General features: G+C 37.7%; 3 protein-coding genes across 3 annotated transcripts; all 3 read right to left on the reverse strand.

Annotated features, from left to right (window-relative positions):
- Positions 1-30: 30 nt before the first annotated feature.
- On the reverse strand, positions 31-8,629 carry LOC135605465 (actin-related protein 3-like). The gene is made up of 10 exons (XM_065095592.1): positions 8,322-8,629; positions 6,853-7,087; positions 6,550-6,774; positions 5,123-5,269; positions 3,188-3,280; positions 2,448-2,567; positions 1,112-1,222; positions 907-1,032; positions 736-834; positions 31-485 (listed from the first exon to the last, which is right to left on the reverse strand). Exons 1-10 carry the CDS (start codon positions 8,366-8,368, stop codon positions 405-407), a joined length of 1,284 nt encoding a protein of 427 aa, XP_064951664.1. The 5' UTR covers positions 8,369-8,629; the 3' UTR covers positions 31-404.
- A 4,184-nt stretch (positions 8,630-12,813) lies between these two features.
- Positions 12,814-14,440, reverse strand: LOC135605466 (peptide methionine sulfoxide reductase-like). Its single transcript, XM_065095594.1, has 2 exons — positions 14,094-14,440; positions 12,814-13,294 (listed from the first exon to the last, which is right to left on the reverse strand). Exons 1-2 carry the CDS (start codon positions 14,415-14,417, stop codon positions 13,043-13,045), a joined length of 576 nt encoding a protein of 191 aa, XP_064951666.1. The 5' UTR covers positions 14,418-14,440; the 3' UTR covers positions 12,814-13,042.
- Positions 14,441-14,695: 255 nt separating this feature from the next.
- On the reverse strand, positions 14,696-18,972 carry LOC135586908 (autophagy-related protein 16-like). Its single transcript, XM_065095593.1, has 5 exons — positions 18,864-18,972; positions 18,660-18,786; positions 16,896-17,077; positions 16,601-16,796; positions 14,696-15,826 (listed from the first exon to the last, which is right to left on the reverse strand). Coding segments are annotated over exons 1-5 (1,530 nt in total). The 5' UTR covers positions 18,866-18,972; the 3' UTR covers positions 14,696-14,803.
- Positions 18,973-19,295: the final 323 nt, after the last annotated feature.

Genomic DNA, 19,295 nt, shown 5'->3' on the forward strand with positions numbered 1-19,295 from the left:
CAGAGTGGGCATTCAACTTATAAAAGAAAGGAAAAGTCAATTCAGCATCACTGCTGCCTCAAATCTTATATATTTCTCGGACAACAATGTAATGGAAAGAGAGAGAGAGAGAGAGAGAGAGCATCTCTCATCCAAAAAGTTTATAGGAAATTGTTCTGGAAAACCTAAGCAAATACAGAGACTGAGCATTCAGCTTATAAAAGAAAAGACAAGTCAATTCAGCATCACTGCTGCCTCAAATCTTATATATTTCTGGGACAACAATGTAATGGAAAAAGGAATACCATCATCTACTGCATTTATTATACAACACAGAAAAAGCCCCTTCTCATCACATCACAAATGTATAGAGCGGGGAGTGAGTTGTAGATGCATACAAAGATATGGTATGCAGTCTTTTGATGTCAGTACATACCCTTGAAGACAGGATTTGTTCTGCAGATGCTGGCTCCGTATTCCTCGTACTCTGCCTTTGTGTGGCAAGCCTACACCAGAAGGAAGCTTCCGTATTAAATCCACACAGAATAAATGTCTTCCGGTATTAACTTAAAACTGTGCATGGTTGACTAGCGAACTAGACCTTATTTATTCATGAATATATACTGAAACTAATGATTTCATATACACAATGCAAAGATGTAAATATTTAAGTCAAATATAGACAACAAAACCTTTCTTCTACAATTTTTGCTAGTTAAATATTTTTATGAAGATTGGGTAGAGTTCAGAATTTACCTCATAAAATTCAGGCGTCGATGCAAGCACAGAACCTCCGAACCAAACTGCGTATCTCTGAAAAGGATGACTGACCACATTGACTTCGATGGGTTGAGACTATAGTCAAAACAATAGAAAAATCAGACCTTGACATAAGCAGGCGAAAAGAGAATTCGTTAGACTGCTTACTTTTACATCATCGATGAGTTGGGCGTTGGATGTTACCATCCGTGCATCCACTATCCTTTTTAAATCTCGTTGCAATCTTCTATGGAAATCCTTAAACATTGTTGATCCCCCAGATAACACAATATTCTAAGGCAGTACGAAGAACATATAAGAGCTAGAAAACCTGAAAATTAAATTGTAGAGACATAGGTGATTTGATGCTTACCTTATATAAAGCCCTTCTGGTATCAATTGGTGATAACTGAATGCACTTGTCCACAATAGCAGGTAAAGGAGTGGTAAAATTATCATTGTAAATCTCAGGATGGAAGAAGATCTGCTCATACAAAATACTGATTTTTTAAAACAAGAAAGAGCAATGGGACAGCATATGCTTAACGGGATTATACTTTGTTACCTCAACTTTAGAGATAATGTGATTTAGGAATGTTATTAGTACATTAGGATTTTAGTTTACGGAATTCTGGTCCGTATAATATTTACTTGTTCCTTTTCATCATTTGAGAACCCTATTTCAGTTAGGTTCTAGCATAAGACGCCAAAATATGAAGGGACAAACAGCTTGTTTTGTTTGCAAAACAATAAATAATTGATGCTTTCATTTTCCTTGTGCCTCTTTTATTATTACTCGTTCCTTTACCGCTTCTTATTATTTACCATCTTTAGTGTCTGTGTCTTTGTTTAAGAATATTTTTTAATTATTTATTCTTATTGTTTACCTATTCACTGTAGAACTGCTAAATTATCTGAAGAGCAAGTTTTGTGGATTCTTTCTTGATTGAAGTAGTTATCTATTTCGAGATCTGAAAATCTTATAATGCTTATATCACCTCTGCACCAATTTTAACATATTATCTGAAGAACGTATGACATGCTTTGATACCATACCTAAAACTTATGTATGGAAATGGACCAAGAACATGATTGCACTCATAATTTGAGAATCTGAAAGATCTCTTAAAAAGTGTCAGTTCATATCATTTCATGGAAGATCCATGGAATGGCATAATTCATTTTTTACAAAAATGAAAAATTAGAATTGACAAAAAAGATAGACGAGGCAAAGTATTCATGAGGATGAACCACATCAAGAAATACTCTTTCAACAAAACATACATTTGGTTAGGCCTGACCATGATTTGGTTCGAACCGAAACCAAAACCGAACCGGCCCACGATTTGTTGGTTACAAACTGAATCGGAACCGAAATCGGCCTGTAATCGAAGTGGAACTAGCCCCAGGCGATTTGGTTCTAGTTCCAATTTGAACCATCGATTCCGTAAATTTAAATTATTTTTCATTATACAAAATAAATTTATAAGTTTTTATATTTTAAACTTTTTTTAATTAAAAATACTAAAATATTGGTAGTTCGAACCAGAACCACCAATTCCAGTTCCAAAACTGACCCTTGTCGATTCGATTCCGATTCCTGGTTTGGGAGAACTGGAATCGTGGTCAAGGCTACATTGGTCAACTTGTTCAATAAAAAAACTAATTTGATATTGATTGAATTACAAAGACAAGATAATAAATTATACCTCAGGACCAAGAAACCGTTCATATCCAACATCACAAGAGTATCGTGCTCGGGTCTTTGGTTTGGTACCAATCCATTGCTTTGTATATTTACTATGCTCCTTGTCATGCTTATTGAACTCCTAAAATCATAAAACAAAATAATCAATTGCCAACAACAAGTAATATAACAATTAGTAGAATTTCTTATCATTAAATCTATTTCCACAGGTTACATTACAATTAAGACTTTAATACTTATTTCATTTGTTCAATTTTATACTTATAAAACTCTTTGTTTGTTTTAATCCATGTACATCTAGTTTTTTTTGTTCTATTTGTGCGCTGTTAGGACTACTGAAATGACTGACACTACCATTTGTGGATATTAACAAATAAAATTTAACATAACTAACCACTCATTTGAGGAAAGAAAAAAGTTCATTCATAATTTGCTGCTCCTTCCTCACAACCTCTCTATGGTAGGTTTTGGTACAAGATCATCTTTAGCTGATCCACTATCAAGTTCTATCAAAATAATAGGATTATGAATGATCAGTGAGTAGTGAGGAGTCTGTTCCATTCGACAATTCTCTTTGTAGCTGGCTTATCATTCAATAAAAATTACTACATTCACGAAGTGACATTTATAACAAGAAATGACACAACAGGAAGAAAAATTTTACATGAAGCATAAAAACCCAGTAGTTTAACTACCTTAGCTTCTATCATGCATTAACTAGTAAATCAAGGACTAAATTACCTTGACAATGTCTGAACAAGTGTAGCAATATGTTTCTTTGATCTTCCTTGCTACTTCAAAAGAATCTTCTGGTGGTATATGCTCTCCCCTTTCCTACAGGGATCATGGTAGCTAATCATGAATAGCAAGTCAAATGCCATAACATATGCTTTTTAAACAGTATTGTGTCCTTTTTCATCCCCAACTTGAAGACTGAAGGTTCGAAAAACTTGGAATCTAAAAACTTACATGAATGACATAATAGAAAATCCTTGCCTATGGGGTTCAGTCCTCGAATGATAGTCAAAAGTTTAACAAAGCATGCATGTGATAATTCATATTAAAAAGAAAATTAGTTGATAGTTTTGGGATTTAGAATGCAGTTTCAGATTATTTCTAGAAAGAAGCCTTTTTTTTTTTTTACTTTTTTCTAAAAAAATATAATCTAAGATATCTTTCTCCACTCAGCAGCTTAAGACTTTTGTATCCTTATCTTTTGTCAACTCAAGCTAGGTTGCATGTCAAACTTAAGATTAGTCAACACCTCAGTTCAAGCTCAAGGCACCCATAACTCTACTCTGAACCATTGCACCTACATCATCAACCATAGGTCCATGAAAAGCCTTGCTTATCCTCTATCCTCCACTCCAAAACAGGGTCATCTGTGTTCTAGATGATATCTCTGCCTCCATCCCAACAAAAAGCTCTCACTCTCTCCCTTCATATCCCTCTCTGCATGTTTCTTCCACATTACTGTCCTTCTCCATCCTCTTCCCACAGTTTTCTGTCGCTCAGTTCCATGACTTGAAACTGTTTCAGAACTGAAGGATAATGTTAATGATCAAGGCATGTCAAGGGCTTTTCTTGTTTAAAACCAAACTTCAAGATGTGATAAGATGAGGAACATCAAGGAGTACCGAATAAAAACCTAAAAGTTTCTCTTCATAACCCATGAAACTTGTCGAGACACTAATAACACCTTCCTATTATATATCATCATTTGTCTTAGTTAAAACTCAGCCACAGCGTCGTACCACCAATGGATCAAGAAGAATCATTTTACTCTTTGGAGTGAAAGAAACCAAAATGCCAGAGGTTAAACCATAACATCCCAAGGAAGCATGGGCTCTAGTACTCAAGGTGCGAGTCAGTTGACCTCCGAAAGGACATCACTACAGGAACGCTGTACATGTTCAGATCCATACCAAAATCCCAACTATGTTCAAAACTGCTTGGTTAACGCAATTCTCAAGGCTTCCACATTTGCTATCACTGGGTAACTCTTTCCTCCTATACCATCCTTTTGATACAAATAGGATGATATATATTAAAACCAATAAAATAGGTCATGCATATCTAGCTTAGCCAACCAAGAAACATCAGTATCATTCAATTGACGAATGCCTATGACAACAAGAATGTCAAGAAAACAATAAATAATATCAAAAAGCAAAATGACATCTTGAGGACCAATCAACAAGATGGTGTTTACATATTTGACAAGATATGTTATGCAAATGAACCTCTACGTTCAAATTTTCCCAAGAATTTCAGCTCAACACGTTCTATTCTAAAAAAATTATGAATCTTTAACTGTAACCCATCACACAGATTAGAGAATTCCATGCTCATAAGTCATGCACAACAAATCACCAGGTAATATGTTGTATTCTGCCTTCCCTTTTCTCGAATGCTAGAGCATCTCTCCCTAACAAGGGCAGGGGTTTGATACTCATCTTCTGCAAACCATGCATTTCTCAAAGTTATGGTGGATAATGCCCCTCCAGGGGGCTTTGTGGGCTTATTGGCTTAAATTAACTCGAATTGATCTTGTGCCCTACTCATGGTCCAGGATGACTTACAGCTTGATGACCAATGTGAGGGCCTAGTATCCATTCCACTAAAAGAGAACATGCCGGGAGAAGGCATAATAGGTGTAAAATCATTGTTTTCTACCTTCATAAGTTGCTGAATAAACTGGGTAGCATCCTTGCCTGCAATAGGTATCGATCGGATACTACTGCCTATTACATAACCATCTGCAACTGGGACAACATGTGTAGCACCATCTCCAATGTCAACCACAACTCCCGTCATTTGACACTGAAAATTATAGAGGTCAACATAAGCATCATAAGGTAAATCATAAAACTAATTATTTTGAACTGCATGACTGTATACCATCTCAAAAGTTACTTTAATGGGAAAAACTCAATTAAACAGTGTGTATGAAAAGTTATGTACAACTTCATCTATGGAAAAATAATATAAATAGGTCCCCAAATGGAATAATGGATGCAGGATATAAACATAAACAAGCCACTTGAATTGACATGAGAAAAATATTCTGTTATCTCAGATTGTACATGATCAAATTATATTTCTACAAACAAGTCATCTAGTAAGAGATGTAAGTTCCAAAAGAAACTATGTCCATAGTGCTAAGTCAGTGACTTATTAGAAATTACTTTAGTAAACATAATACTCAGGGACTATGCAGTCTTCATTCTGATACAGTGTGTTCTTTATTCCAACCCACATTTGCAGTACTTCTATCTAACAGGCACAGAATGTGGTCTTATAGCACCCTAAGAAGAACAGTAACACATTAATATGCATGTTAGATAAATATAGATTGATAAGTCTACCACAACAAACTCTATTGACTAAATCTAAATTGGAACTCTTAGCCCTGTCCCAAGATTATTGTCGTCTAGTTCCAGTCAAAAAAGGAGGTTACCATCAACAAAAACATTTTGTATCTATTAGCCGAAAGCTATGCTATTGTTACTTGTAATAGTTGTTCGTCAAGATAACATTTCAAGTTCAAACTGCATAAGTATGCAGATACTTTGATCAACACAAGCACAAACTCAATATTTGGTTCCCAAATATTTGCACAGTGTCATATTAATCCCATACCAACAGTATCAATATTACTTTGTCCCTCAAACTTTATTATTTTTTTTTTTTTTTGCAAAGGTAAGTCATGAAGATGGGATTCGAACCCAGGTACTTGTGATATACTGTCAAAGTCTTTATCAGCTAAGCTTCTTCTTAGGAGTCCCTCAAACTTGCAATAACTAGTTAGAGCTTTCTTAGGTAAATCATACTATAATAATTTTCCCAAGCTGCTTTCTTCGAGTATTGACATAAAATAAGAAATTATGAGTTCAAAACAGGGAAAATACCCTAATTATCATAGAAATGCATAAAATTCCTACACCATCAACATTAGGAACGCAATATATCTGTGAAATAATTTCTTAAATTAGATTTAAAAACACAAACTGGAAGTTGAGCTACATAACAGAAGTTTTAGATATGACTTCAAATATGTATCACAAATGTCAAAATTATCTTGAAAAGTTGCTAACACCTACCTTTGAAGTTGTGTAACCAGCAGCAAGGGCTAGGACAGGCTGAACCGCTATATACAATCCAGGAATATTGAATGTCTCAAACATGATTTCCCCTGTATATTCACGACTCTCAGGAGCAGTAAGTGGACTCTCGGTCAGAAGAAAATAGTGATCTTCTGGGTCACAACGTAAATAATTGAAGATGCATTGTTGCCAAAATCTTTCCATTGCATCCCAATTCTCCACCTGCAAAAAGGGCACTGTGACCTTGAAGGAATCTCCAAGGAACACAAAATTGCAATGTACTGCTTGTCATTATCATACCTGACCATGATGAATAGGGTAACTAAGACCATATGTAGTACTAGAGCGAGAATGCAATAGAGCTTCTTCTCCAATTGAAAAATCAAGATCAGCCATTACACTTGCACTGTGCTGTGCAAGCCAATTTCCTTTACTGATACTCTTTGATTGATTTGAAAAAGACTCATTGACAGCAACCACAGTAGGGATGATGAAGGAAGGTTCAACATTGCCAGCAAATCCCATTTTTGTGTACCTATGAAAAAGTAAAGCATATCATGGAAGCAGAAATATAATCAGAAGTACTCATAACTGACTGCAATCAAATGAAAGATTATCAAAGATTATCTATTAGCTGTTTACTATAATTAAAAAAATGCCAGAAGAAAGCATAATTTTGCAGGAAAAATTCATAGCAAGGCTAACTTGTCAATACCTAAGCTTGTAAAGAGGCATTCCATTAGACATGGATGGAGAACCCAGGTTAAGGTTCAGCCAGCAATGTGGTCCTAAAATTTCCCCAACTCCTGGTCACTGAACCAGCATTTTCAGGGAAGATGAAACCTTGGATCCAAGGTCTCTCTGCTTAAAAAATTAGGACCCCATCACTTTATTGACTTCAGCTAGAATGGTCATGAATTTTGTATAGCCCAACAAACTCCTAGTTTAGGAAGAGGAATTAGGATTTAATAATATAAAGATGATACTGCTCCATCCTACTTTCTGCAATATTATGATCATGATAATCTTTTTTGGATGAAACCACATTAAAACAATAATTTCTCAATTACTCAATCATTTAGCTTATTTTAATGTATCATAACCCCGTTGACTAGTGTACTTATGATATGTCTTTCAAACATGATGAGATATTCCTAACTTAGTAGTACAAAAACAGGCTTCAGTCAGTCCAGTTTCAAATCTCCAGGACAATAACGCATGGTTTTCCTTATACTCTTCGTCTGTTGGACCTCTGGCATTCCTTCTCTGTTAAAGGCTTTTGTGTTCACCGATAATTACATTCTTTGATGCTGTCGATTTCCTTCCAATTTTAGGCAACATCCATTAGAGAATGTTTGGTACCAACCGGACTTCCAAAAGCCACAACCTTATCTTGTCCATCCAACACATCACACACAGAAAAGACTGCACATACCCCTTACTACATCCCAGTCTAGAACCACAGCCATATCATAATCTTGACAATTCGACCAAACAATCCGGTATTTGTTCTTAGACACACCTTGAGATGTCCTTGCACATATCACTCCAACCTCGCTGTTCCATAACTTTTCCACCTTTTTAAAGATTTCCTAGCCGACACCAAATTCACTTCAGGATCGGAACTCAAAATCTCCAACAACAGTTCATCGACCAACTTTCACCTCAAGTTTCCGATTTCGCACGCAATCGAGGATCAAACCGACATAACAAGAAGCATATAAATGCAATCAAACTTGCAGGGAGTCAAAAGAGTGAGCCATCAGTACCCGGAGCCGTTGTCGATGACCACCACGGGCCGAGAGGCAGCGTCCATCTGGATGCTTCGGGGCGGGTCTATCGGCGAGATCCAAGGAGCGGGAACGCCGGGGGCAACCACTCATGGTATTGGCGCCGTCAAGTGCGGCGCTACGGGGGATCCCGGGCCGAGAACGAGGAGGCGAAGGAAAGCGATGGCGTGGATCCGAGCGGCTCAACGCGAATCCACCGTCGCCCTCTTCCGACACGTAGCGGGCGAGCGAGCTCTCGATGGCGACGCCAAGTATATATTGGCCATAGATGCCTTCGGCCTGAAGCATTCCGGCCCTCTCGTTGTGTTACTCCGCATTGCTGTCGGCGGCGGTAGTTTTGACGTCATCGTCACGTTCAAATCAATTTTTATTTAGTTTGTAATAAATATATTAGAAAAAATTATTTGGTTTTTTTTTGTGTGGAAATTTTGTCCTTAAAATTATCAAAATCCAAATACTTGTAAACACTATAAATATATTATTTTGAATTAAATCATATAGATAAATCATTTTAAATGGTAATGCAGAACCGGTTCTCTATATCGTTGTTTTGGACACCGGTCTGACTCGGGCTCGGTCCGAGTCGAGTCCTATTAGTACAAGGCATCATCCTTGGCTCGTCCGAATCGAAGGGTAGAAGAAAGCGGCGGAGATCGGCAAAGGAGCAGGAGAAGATGGTGCGGGTGGCGACGTTCTTCGCGATGAGCTTCGGCGCCTTCCTCTTCTGGCAGTCCATGGAGAAGATCCACGTCTGGATGGCTCTCCACCAAGACGAAAAGGTCTCCCCTTTCCCCTTTCTCGTCCTCTCTCGTCTCATTGTAGTTGGATCTGTGATCGAGAAACTCATGTGGGGAATGGCGACCAAAACCTTAGGGTTAGATTCGATAAATATGATATCTCATGGATTGGATGGAGCACCAAACATCTCTTGCCTTTCTGCTCGTATTTAGACCCAGTCGATACTGGTATTTAGGTATTTCCAGGAAGACCATGCAAGAAGAAACTTCGTGTTACTGTTCAAACCTTCATGGGTTTCTTCTGAAATCACAATTTGATTAATTGATTCTGTTTTTTCTTGACTTTCTTCTGCACAAATTCTCTTTTTTTTTCCACCTAGTTATTAATAGTTCTTGAGTTCCTTGATTTCTAAGAGATTTTTCTTTACTGATCTCCAAGTTACTAATAGCAAACGAGTATTAGATCTTCTCTTATAGAATTCAGTGATAGGACAGGATCTCTGAGCATTTGATAAACCAAGGTAAATATGCTACTTACACATTGGAGGGGGAAATTGGCTTATTTTCTGGCATACGAGATCATATGTATATCATTTATCCAACATTAGAGGGCTTTCATGTTTGGACTGACTACTGGAAGCAAGGCAGTGGACCTTCATAGTTTTAGTGCATGATTGTCTTCGTCTCTTTCCTTTATATGTACACTATGACAATTGGGCCAATGTAGAATCTTTTTGAGTTTTGACTAACTTACTGTTTTACATGATGTTTCACTCTTTGTACTCTGGTCATTGTGGATCTTGGTATCATGTTAATCGTATTGTTCCTGTGGTTATTTAAAGGATAGATTTGTTGATGTGAATTGTTACGATTTTATCAGTTAGTGTTGCTTGAATGGTCAAATATTTTACTCGAAAATCCAGTCTCTGATTCTACTAACCTTTGAGGCATCGATAAAAGTCCATGTTGAAGTTACCTCTGTCGGGTGCATTTTCGCTTACTGAATCACGTGGTCTATTGTCTTGAATTTTATGCCACTATATATGCATGATTACACCATTATTGCAATAAGAAAAATATGGCATATACCCATGCTTCATTTTTTTGTTAATTTCTTCAAAGGCACTCTCAGTTTAAAATATTGCCTTCTACCAGATTGTTGTTGACGATTAATGATGCATGCATTTTGATATCTGTATGAGATCATGAGTGCCTATCTAGCTATTAAAGGGGTACATAAGCAAGCTTTAAACCAAAGGCCATCTGAATAATATTTGCTTCTCTTTGTTCATTGAGCTTTTTTAAATTCTAAATTTATCAAGTGCTCTTCACTATACTTTGTTAATTTGAACAGAAATGTTAATTTCAAAATTTATTTCTCTTTCGTAATTCATCTGATACTATCATGAATACTTCGATAGGAGATTCCATCATCCTTTTTTTATTTGTGATGAGTGTATATTTTCTTTTTCTCTTCATTCAACTTGGTTCTGTTAATGTGTAGTCATAAATAACAAAAGTGGAATATTGAGATTTTGAGGATGAAGTTTAATTTTGTACATGCAACTTATCAAAATTGAATTCAAACTATTTATTATTAAATTCAGGGCCGAAGGGATTTAATAAACTTACCAGGTTTTAAAATGCTTCTGTCACATGTACCGAGTGGCTGATACTTTAGCTGTACACGAGTAACATGGGACATAGATACAGTGATAGACCACTCCCCACATATTGGAAATCATGCCACCTGATGAGTTGCATTCTTGTTTTAGTGAGATAACTTCTGTTTGCTGTAAGCCACAAGGTTTTATATTTGTCGAGGTTCAATTAACTAAAAAAAGTGCAAACTAGATGCTTAGTGTTTGCTTGTAGACTATCTCCAAATCAATAGAAAATCAAAATAAACCTGATGCTCCTTCATTCCTCATTTGGAGGAGTAATCTAGCTTTGCCTGCAAAAGGTTCTTCCATCATGTGACTTGATTGATGGATGACTTGTCTTAATTTGTTTCAAAGATGTTTTGGGAGAGAGGCTTCTCTGTGCTGTTACATTTTTTAAATATTTTTCTTAATCTATTTTAGGACTTAAAATTTGGACTTTTTTTGCAAGATTTAGTTTATTGCCACGTTGTTTCAAGTTCCTCCTATATTTTTTAATGCTTATTCTGGCTTTTTCATACCAAGATCAGAAGTTATTTATAACTTTTATAATTAGGAAATGGATTAGGTGTCTAACTTAAGCAGCCTATTAGTAACCTGGCTTAAGAATTCTGTTCACATTGACTAGGCCAGTAGGATGTTAGGATCATGGAAAATGGCATGCGTTGCGTGATTCTGAAACTTCTGGTAGCATTTTGTGGTTTTAATTCCCTTTTCTTTCTTCCAGTTGGAGAGATTAGAGAGGGAAATGGAGATTAAGCGACTCAGAGAAGAGCTACTGGCGCAAGCCAGACAGACGGATTAACTTGTGTAATCTTTGTTACTGCCTGAAATGCTTGATTCGTAGGTGAATTTCGGATTGCTAAAGCTGAGGTTTCTCAGAAAAACGATATCCTCTTTCCATTTTGCGCTATTAATAAATAAGCTAGGAGTTGATATTTCAAACTTGCCCTCTTTATCATGTATTCCAAAGTTTGCTTGATGTTATAATAATCTGAATCCCATGAAAGTGCTCTTATTGAATTGTCTTGAAGAAAAAGCAGATGTTCTTTAATGCATTTCGACCATCGACTATATGTTTGCTGTTTCATGCAAGTCTTCTGCATGAGGATATATAATTATGACAGCATGTGTAGCAATGGAAATCATGTTCCGCGCTTGTTGCATTTGATTCCTTAGTCTTTTTGTCTTTGTGCAGACAGCATAAGCATGATATTTGGTTCAAATTTAAGGTCTCATAGTCATCATCAGATACCAGACCATTAAATGTGTTTGCCCAAATTGTAGCTTTATCTGCAACACTCACAAAACTTGGTTGAAATCACATTCTTATTATATTGTAGCATCCCATGCAAATGAAATGGCAAGAAGCTCAAGACATGTTCAAGTTGCATCAGCCTTTCCTGTGAACTAGAAAAAAATCCATACAGGAATATCTGAACTTTTCTTTCAGAGTGAATTATCTTTGAGATCAGTAAGTTTTCTTGTGCCTACTCTGTTACATCATCAAGGTATCTGAGAGCATCTGAGATTCAATGAAACCAGTAGCTGTAACAGCATCACTCAGTTTAATCAATTCAATTGCAAGAACAAATAGTTTCTTTCTCTGATTTCTTGTCCACAGCAAGTATCTTCTAAAACCATTCTCTTATTGTCTGAGGTGCATCTATTCCATGTATTCTTAAGTTTTCTCCAAACAAAATTATGCTTCATGTGTATTCTTTAAGGTTTTCTCTTGAACAAAAAACATAAATTCATTCAGTAAAAGAGCTCTCAAAACTTGCTTTAAAGAATAGAGAAGAAGTGACACCTTCTAAGCAATTGGCTAGCATTGAAATCATATTCTAAGCAATTGGCTACTTATGTGCAACCAAAATTGTGAGGATGGCTGTAGTTGGGAAGGCTTTCTAGATCCAACTAGAACAAGAATCCAGTCAAGAATGCCCTGTCATACAAGAATTGCAACAAATGATCATAGAAACTTGTTTCATGGGGAGAAAATAGTTGTTGTTGGTCTTTCTCTCTGTGGTTTGTTATAGACTATCTGGAGCTCATCAAACATAATAACCATCATTCAGAAACTCCAAGCCTTTTCATGGCATAATGAGATAGAAGTACATGAATATCCATCATAAGGTCAACCACTTGTGATACTAGTTGGGCTTATTTAAGCACTGCTACACTACAAACTAGTAGAAACTGCATGCTTTATTCTAAACAAACTCAACAATCCATCCTTACCTTGACACAGTGAAAGAAAAAAAGCATGACAAGTTCAACATGTGGCAAACCCCTGCTCACATCAACCATAGCATCTGATAGGGTCATTGCACCCTTTTCTTGCAGATTGCTTCAGTCCTCTTCCACCACCTTTCTCTAGATATTGCTGATGGTACTCTTCTGCTCTGTAAAATCTCTTTACTGGTAGAATCTCTGTCACAATCTTGTCCTGGATCTCATTCTGTTTCAGTTCCATAGATTCCCTTGCCAATATAGCTTGTGCCTCACTATAGAAGTAGATCCCTGATCGATACTGTGTGCCAATATCATTTCCCTGCACAACATCATACATACATGCACTGCATACCTTTTTCCCAAGTATATGACAATTATGTAAGGTTGGAGCTGGAAAATAGAATCAAAGGAAGGATCAATTAAGGTTCCTACGGTACAAGTTGCCAATATATGATCGACCTCCAAATCTGTCAACAACCATCTTGGATTGACTTGGTTCTGTCAACTCGATAAATGGTGATCTGAATCCAAGAATGCCCCCAAAAGAGTAGCCTAAGATTGATTGGTCAACGAATTGACTTGTTCTCCATGAATTCACTAATCAAATACTTTTTGGCCAAGTCAATTCAATCTTAACAGTTATATCTAAAGCTATAAACACATGTATCATAACACACTCAAACTAAAATATCATCAATAGAATTAGAAGTCGATAATCAATCATATTACAGAAATCTTGATGCTTGGGGAGAAGAAGAAATCAGTTTTTGATTGCTGCTACAGATTGTTAGTTGACATTTTCGAAATTTGTCATATAAGATGTTGAAGCCCGATTATTGATGAGTCAATCAAATGCTCTAACACCAATTTAGGGTTTCTGATACGAAATTTCTTGATCGAAGTCTTGAACTCAAACTAAGGTAAGTGAGTCACCAAACTAGCATTTTAAGTGTGTAGATTGCATATCATCATCGATGAATCTCAAACATACGAAGAAGAAAGAGAAAAGAAGAAGAAGAAGAAGAAGATAAATATCAATGTAGATCACGAACCACGGATGCATACGAGCGTTGAAATCACAAACAGATGGTGGCGACGGGCCAAAAACGAGCACGCACCTGGCGATCGAGGGTGGTGGGGTCATGACGAGACCAGAAGAGGGCGAGGAGGGCGGGGTAGGGGCAGGCGGCGGGGTCGAAGTGCACCCGGACGACCTCGGCGTGGCCGGTGTCGCCGCCGCAGACGGCCCTGTAGGTGGGATCCGGGAGGTGGCCCTGCGAGTACCCCACCTCGGTCTTCACCACCCCTTCCAGGCGCTGGAAGGCCAGTTCCAGCCCCCAGAAGCACCCCGCTGCAAATTGCGCTAGGTGGAGGCCGGGCTGTGCCGGCGAGTCTAGGTCCGATGCCAGAGCCGAGTTCGCACCCTCCGCCGTCGCCGCCATTCTGCCCTTCTCGGGTGTCGAACGGGGTGGGTATGCGAGGCTTTATAGGAGCTGCCCCACGGGCTTGCGGGCTGTGGATTACTGTTCATATCGGTCAGTGGAAATAATGGCATAACAATGATGTAATGCTATTGCCTAAAAATGGCCCATTATTATTCAACAATGAATATATATATATAAGTATTAAATCTCTATAAATACTATATTTTTATTTCCACTTATCCCAGACAACTATTTTATGATGATGATGATTTCTATGTAGATCAGACAAAAATTCGAGATCAAGCCAAGAAATCACCGAGCAATCTCATCAACAACTGATCTAGACAACTTGGAGTTCAAAGATTGTAGAACAGCATTTACATTTCCCTATCAAGATTAATCCATCAACACCATATACACAACTTTCCATTCTTATCAGCAGAAGCTAGTGTGTTCCCCATCCCATTCCATGAGCACGAGAGGACCGGCGAAGAATGCCCTTCTAAAACGCTTAGCATGTTATCCTTTACCCTCGACCATATGTAGATGAATCCATCAGCTGATCCAGCTGCGACAAAGTTCTCATCGGCACTGATACAAGACCTGCTCCAATTAGATGCGACTCGGTTTCCATTGGCTTTGAACGTCCCACAAACTTCCAGTGTTCTCAAGTCGAATAAGTTATGCAAGTTATCCCTGCCGCTTGTCAGCACCAAGTTACCACTTCGCGAGACACAGATTGATGTCACTGCCTGCGAATGAGCAGCTACTTCACTTACAGCTTTTCCCATTCTGCTGTCCCATATTCGCAGGTTCCCATCTACATGACCAGAGCAGAAGGTCAGTCCATCCATGCTGTATGAAAGGGCATTGCAGTTGCTCTGGAAGATGATGGTACTGGTGCAGTAGCCTTTCACTGGATCCCAGACCTTCATGGTGTGATCATAAGCAGCACTCACTACACTGCGGCTGGAAACTTTGCTCGTGTCGACCGCACATACTTTGTCGGTGTGGCCAGTGAGAGTGTGCTGTACCTGACCAGAACTAGTTTGCCATACATATAGGTTGTTGGAGCTGCTGGCGGCAATGATAGATCTGTTGTCATGGGTAATTGCAAGATCAAGTACTGACCCAAGGCAACCATGAAGAGTAGAACTCAGCGTCCCAGATCTTGTATCCCAAACCTTGACTGTTCGGTCCTGACCGCCACTAATCAACATATCCGAGTTGTGTTGGAACAGAATGGATCCACATCCACCATCATGGGCATGAATAGTATGCCTGCAAGAAGTTGGAATTGCTGATTCCACATGGTCTGCATATCCTGGTTCCATTTGGCGAACCACCCCATCAACTTGTTGCCTTGCAATATGTTCAGAGCTGGATGCCTTTAACTGTTGCATCAGCTCGTCATACAGTGAATTAGCCTGCAACAATGAAAAAGGAAATTAAAGGTTGAAGATAACAACATGCAACCTCCCAGCCTAGAACCTCTCCTTGCATCTCAGAAGGATTTCATTCACAATCTCAATTTCCTAGAGTTAACCGTCCCATAACTTTCAGGGCCGTGTAAGATTTGTTGGTAATGTAGTCATTAATTGAAGCAATTATGCAGATGTGCGAAAAGATAGAATAAAAAAGAATATTCAAGAATCATTAGGTACATAGCCCTGATAAAGGATAAAATATTACAGGAGAACTGTTTAAGATGGCGTACAAATGTTCAAAGGATACCTACAGATGTCATGCATATACAAGGTGAATTGATTAGGATTAATGGTAGAAGGATTATGAATCCATATAACCTACCAAAATAGTTGAAAATTATGGCTTGTTAATTGTTATTATTGTAATACTTAAGGAAAGCTAGACAAATAAGTTGATCAACTAAGATATTAACACAAAAAAAACATATTAAAATATTAACACAAAAGATATTAACCCAATTAACATATATATACAAAAAAAAACACTAATAACAAATTTGATATACAATCTACATTAACACAAAACCAAGATATTGTGCCTCGCATAGGCATAGTATTTAATTAAATATTTTGAGAAAGGTATATCTGAGAAAAACAAATCCTATCGATATGAAGTAGACAATCATTCATAAGGCTGGTAATGCAAATGACAAATCAAAAGGACCAAAAAGTTCCTTTAGTGCAAGCAATTATCACTAGAGGAATGTAAAGTACCTCATTCAGCTTTTCTGCAGTATTCATCTTCTCCAGCATCCAACGATCAATTAAATCCTTGTTCTCAGTTTCGGCTTTTTTCAACTTCAATCTAATCTCCTCATGTTGCAGTTTAAGTGACTGGCTTTCACTCGTTAACAAATCCAAGGCTTGTGTCTTTTCATAGAGATCCTGCTTAAGTTGTAGGTTTTCTTCCCTGAAGTTTTTGGTTTTATGAAGTGAACATTAATTTTACTTTGCTCAATGAAGAGGCATTTAATTAAACATGTAAGATACCAGATGTATAAAAGGAAACCTTGCTTGAGAGATGTCATATTGCAAATTCCTGATCAATTCTTCTTTCTCTTGAACAAGAGCTTTAGATGTTCTGCACTCTGCAACTTCCACCACAAGCTGTTCAGACAACTGTGCATGAGCTTTGTAACAGTGTTGCAACTCCACTTCAAGGTTTTCAACTTTTTCCTTCCACTCTAATCCCTGCTAGAGGTTAATGCTTCACAATACAAGATACTCAATGAAGAAAGAAAAATAAGATTGCCATCAAAGAAAATATTTTTTTTCTTCAAGTCATCAACCACTGAATAGCCAACGTAGTGTAACATAGCAATAGAACAAGTGTCATTTAAGATTAAATTCAATATGCTAGGTAGGACCTCATCAAGAATAATAGAATGGGTACAAAACCAGATCAATAATTCATGGCTAACGCTGGTAAAGATTATCTCAGGACTATTGAATAATCTTATTAGTTATAATCTTATTTCCCAATGTATGTTGAGATGTTAACGCAAACTGACCAAAACATCCAGTTGGGACACTACTGACTTGTATAAATATTGTGCCCAATGTATAACTAATAATCTTATTAGTTATAATATTATTTCCCAATGTATGTTGAGATGTTAACGCAAACTGACCATAACATCCAGTTGGGACACTATTGACTTGTATAAATATTATGCCCAATGTATAACTAATAATCTTATTAGTTATAATATTATTTCCCAATGTATGTTGAGATGTTAACGCAAACTGACCATAACATCCAGTTGGGACACTATTGACTTGTATAAATATTATGCCCAATGTATAACTAATAATCTTATTAGTTATAATCTTATTTCCCAATGTATGTTGAGATGTTAATGCAAACTGACTATAACATCCAGTTGGGACACTACTGACTTGTATAAATATTATGCCCAATGTATAACTAATAATCTTATTATTTATAATCTTATTTCCCAATGTATGTTGAGATGTTAACGCAAACCACCATAACATCCAGTTGGGACACTACTGACTTGTATAAATATTATGCCCCAATCTCTAACCAAAAAGCCCTGCCAGCAGTGCACTTCCTAACCTCATCCTCGATCCTTCCCACTCCTCTTCCTGACTCTCTCCAATTCCAACCAGCTAGTTATGAAAGATGTGAATATTGATATAAGCCCCTTGACAGACATAACTGAGATCGAGATGCCTATTCTAAGCTCATTCTCTGAAAGGTTGAGGTTGGTGGAGGTCAATCTCCATAAGGATTGCATTAGAGATATGATTTATGATGGATGGAGAGGTTAATGCAGTAAGACAAGATGACAAGAGTTTTTCCTGAAGATGAAAAAGAGATGAGGAAGCATGTGAGGTAGTTAAAGACAAACGCCTTCAATGAACAAGCAGGCGATGGAGTTGCAATAGCAAGAGATGTGCCATGCGAAACTATTGTAGCCACATCTAAATCTTTTGAACTTTAAGTAGGTCAACGTGGGAAGCATCACATTAAATAAGCATCAGCTACCTATAGCCTAGAAACTAAGCAATACATAAGCAAGAGTCTAATGCGATTTTGCACTATGTCAAAATCAAGAGTCTAATCACTTTTTGGTTTCAAAATTTGCCATTTTTAGGACAAAAATCAAACACCCTTTGTGCATGTATACGTCAATTCCACGGAGTTCACATGCCTCTATAATTAGTACTAGTTATGATCTCATCGCTCAAATCTATATGAAGAACCAAAATTAACAAGGGTTATCAACTAACAAACAACCAAAGGTACCTGGGCTACAAGGGGTCTGGAGAGGGCCTTAATAGCCGGAGCGTGGGCGCCTTCCTCGAGCAAATGCCGCTTCCGGAGGGCTCTGATGGCGCGCTTGATCGCCGCCCTCCCGACCTCATCCCGTCTCCTGGAGATCGGAAAATACTCACAAAAAACAGAACTCTAACAAACAAAAAGCTACCGAACGGCTTGCGGTTTGCTTACATCTCTCCAAGGCTAAGCTTCGAAAGAAAATCTCGTAGCTTTGGGGCGTCGCTTCCTCGATTTCTTCCTTGGCGTTCTTCGCTCCGAGTCGATGCGTAGAAAGGTGGGAAAGAAGAGACCGAGGTGAGGCGAAGGTTTCTCGACACGGGTTTGACTTACAAAGCCGAGCCGATCCGAACCGGCCCAATCAAGGCCCCATCGGAGCCCAAATTCTGGGTTGGATCTGATTAGACTCGACCGCCTCCTCAATCCAGACCAATAATATATATATATATATATATATACTTCATTTTCCTCACTAAACGTGTGATTTTTCGTGAAGGTAGACTTGGAAATCAACAATTCTCATCGGATCAAATTAACAAGCTTAATCTATTGCTTTGGACTTAGTCTCATGCGGTGATCATTTCGAATATATCTCTTTTTTTTTCC

The sequence above is a fragment of the Musa acuminata genome, chromosome BXJ2-2 (assembly GCF_036884655.1).
Source record: "Musa acuminata AAA Group cultivar baxijiao chromosome BXJ2-2, Cavendish_Baxijiao_AAA, whole genome shotgun sequence".
Lineage (NCBI taxonomy): Eukaryota > Viridiplantae > Streptophyta > Magnoliopsida > Zingiberales > Musaceae > Musa > Musa acuminata.

What these genes read in the sequence shown, in the direction of transcription:
- LOC135605466 (XM_065095594.1), bottom strand. Translation starts at nt 14,417, where the DNA reads ATGGCGGCGACGGCGGAGGGTGCGAACTCGGCTCTGGCATCGGACCTA. An exon ending in CCACCACCCTCGATCGCCAG is followed by an intron (nt 13,295 to 14,093) that starts GTGCGTGCTCGT and finishes GATGTTGTGCAG; the next exon opens with GGAAATGATATTGGCACACA.
- LOC135586908 (XM_065095593.1), bottom strand. An exon ending in CCAGACCCCTTGTAGCCCAG is followed by an intron (nt 17,078 to 18,659) that starts GTACCTTTGGTT and finishes AACCTCTAGCAG; the next exon opens with GGATTAGAGTGGAAGGAAAA. An exon ending in TATGACATCTCTCAAGCAAG is followed by an intron (nt 16,797 to 16,895) that starts GTTTCCTTTTAT and finishes CAAAAACTTCAG; the next exon opens with GGAAGAAAACCTACAACTTA.
- LOC135605465 (XM_065095592.1), bottom strand. Translation starts at nt 8,368, where the DNA reads ATGGACGCTGCCTCTCGGCCCGTGGTGGTCATCGACAACGGCTCCGG. An exon ending in GTCATCGACAACGGCTCCGG is followed by an intron (nt 7,088 to 8,321) that starts GTACTGATGGCT and finishes ACTTTTTCATAG; the next exon opens with GTACACAAAAATGGGATTTG. An exon ending in CTGGTTACACAACTTCAAAG is followed by an intron (nt 5,270 to 6,549) that starts GTAGGTGTTAGC and finishes TATAATTTTCAG; the next exon opens with TGTCAAATGACGGGAGTTGT.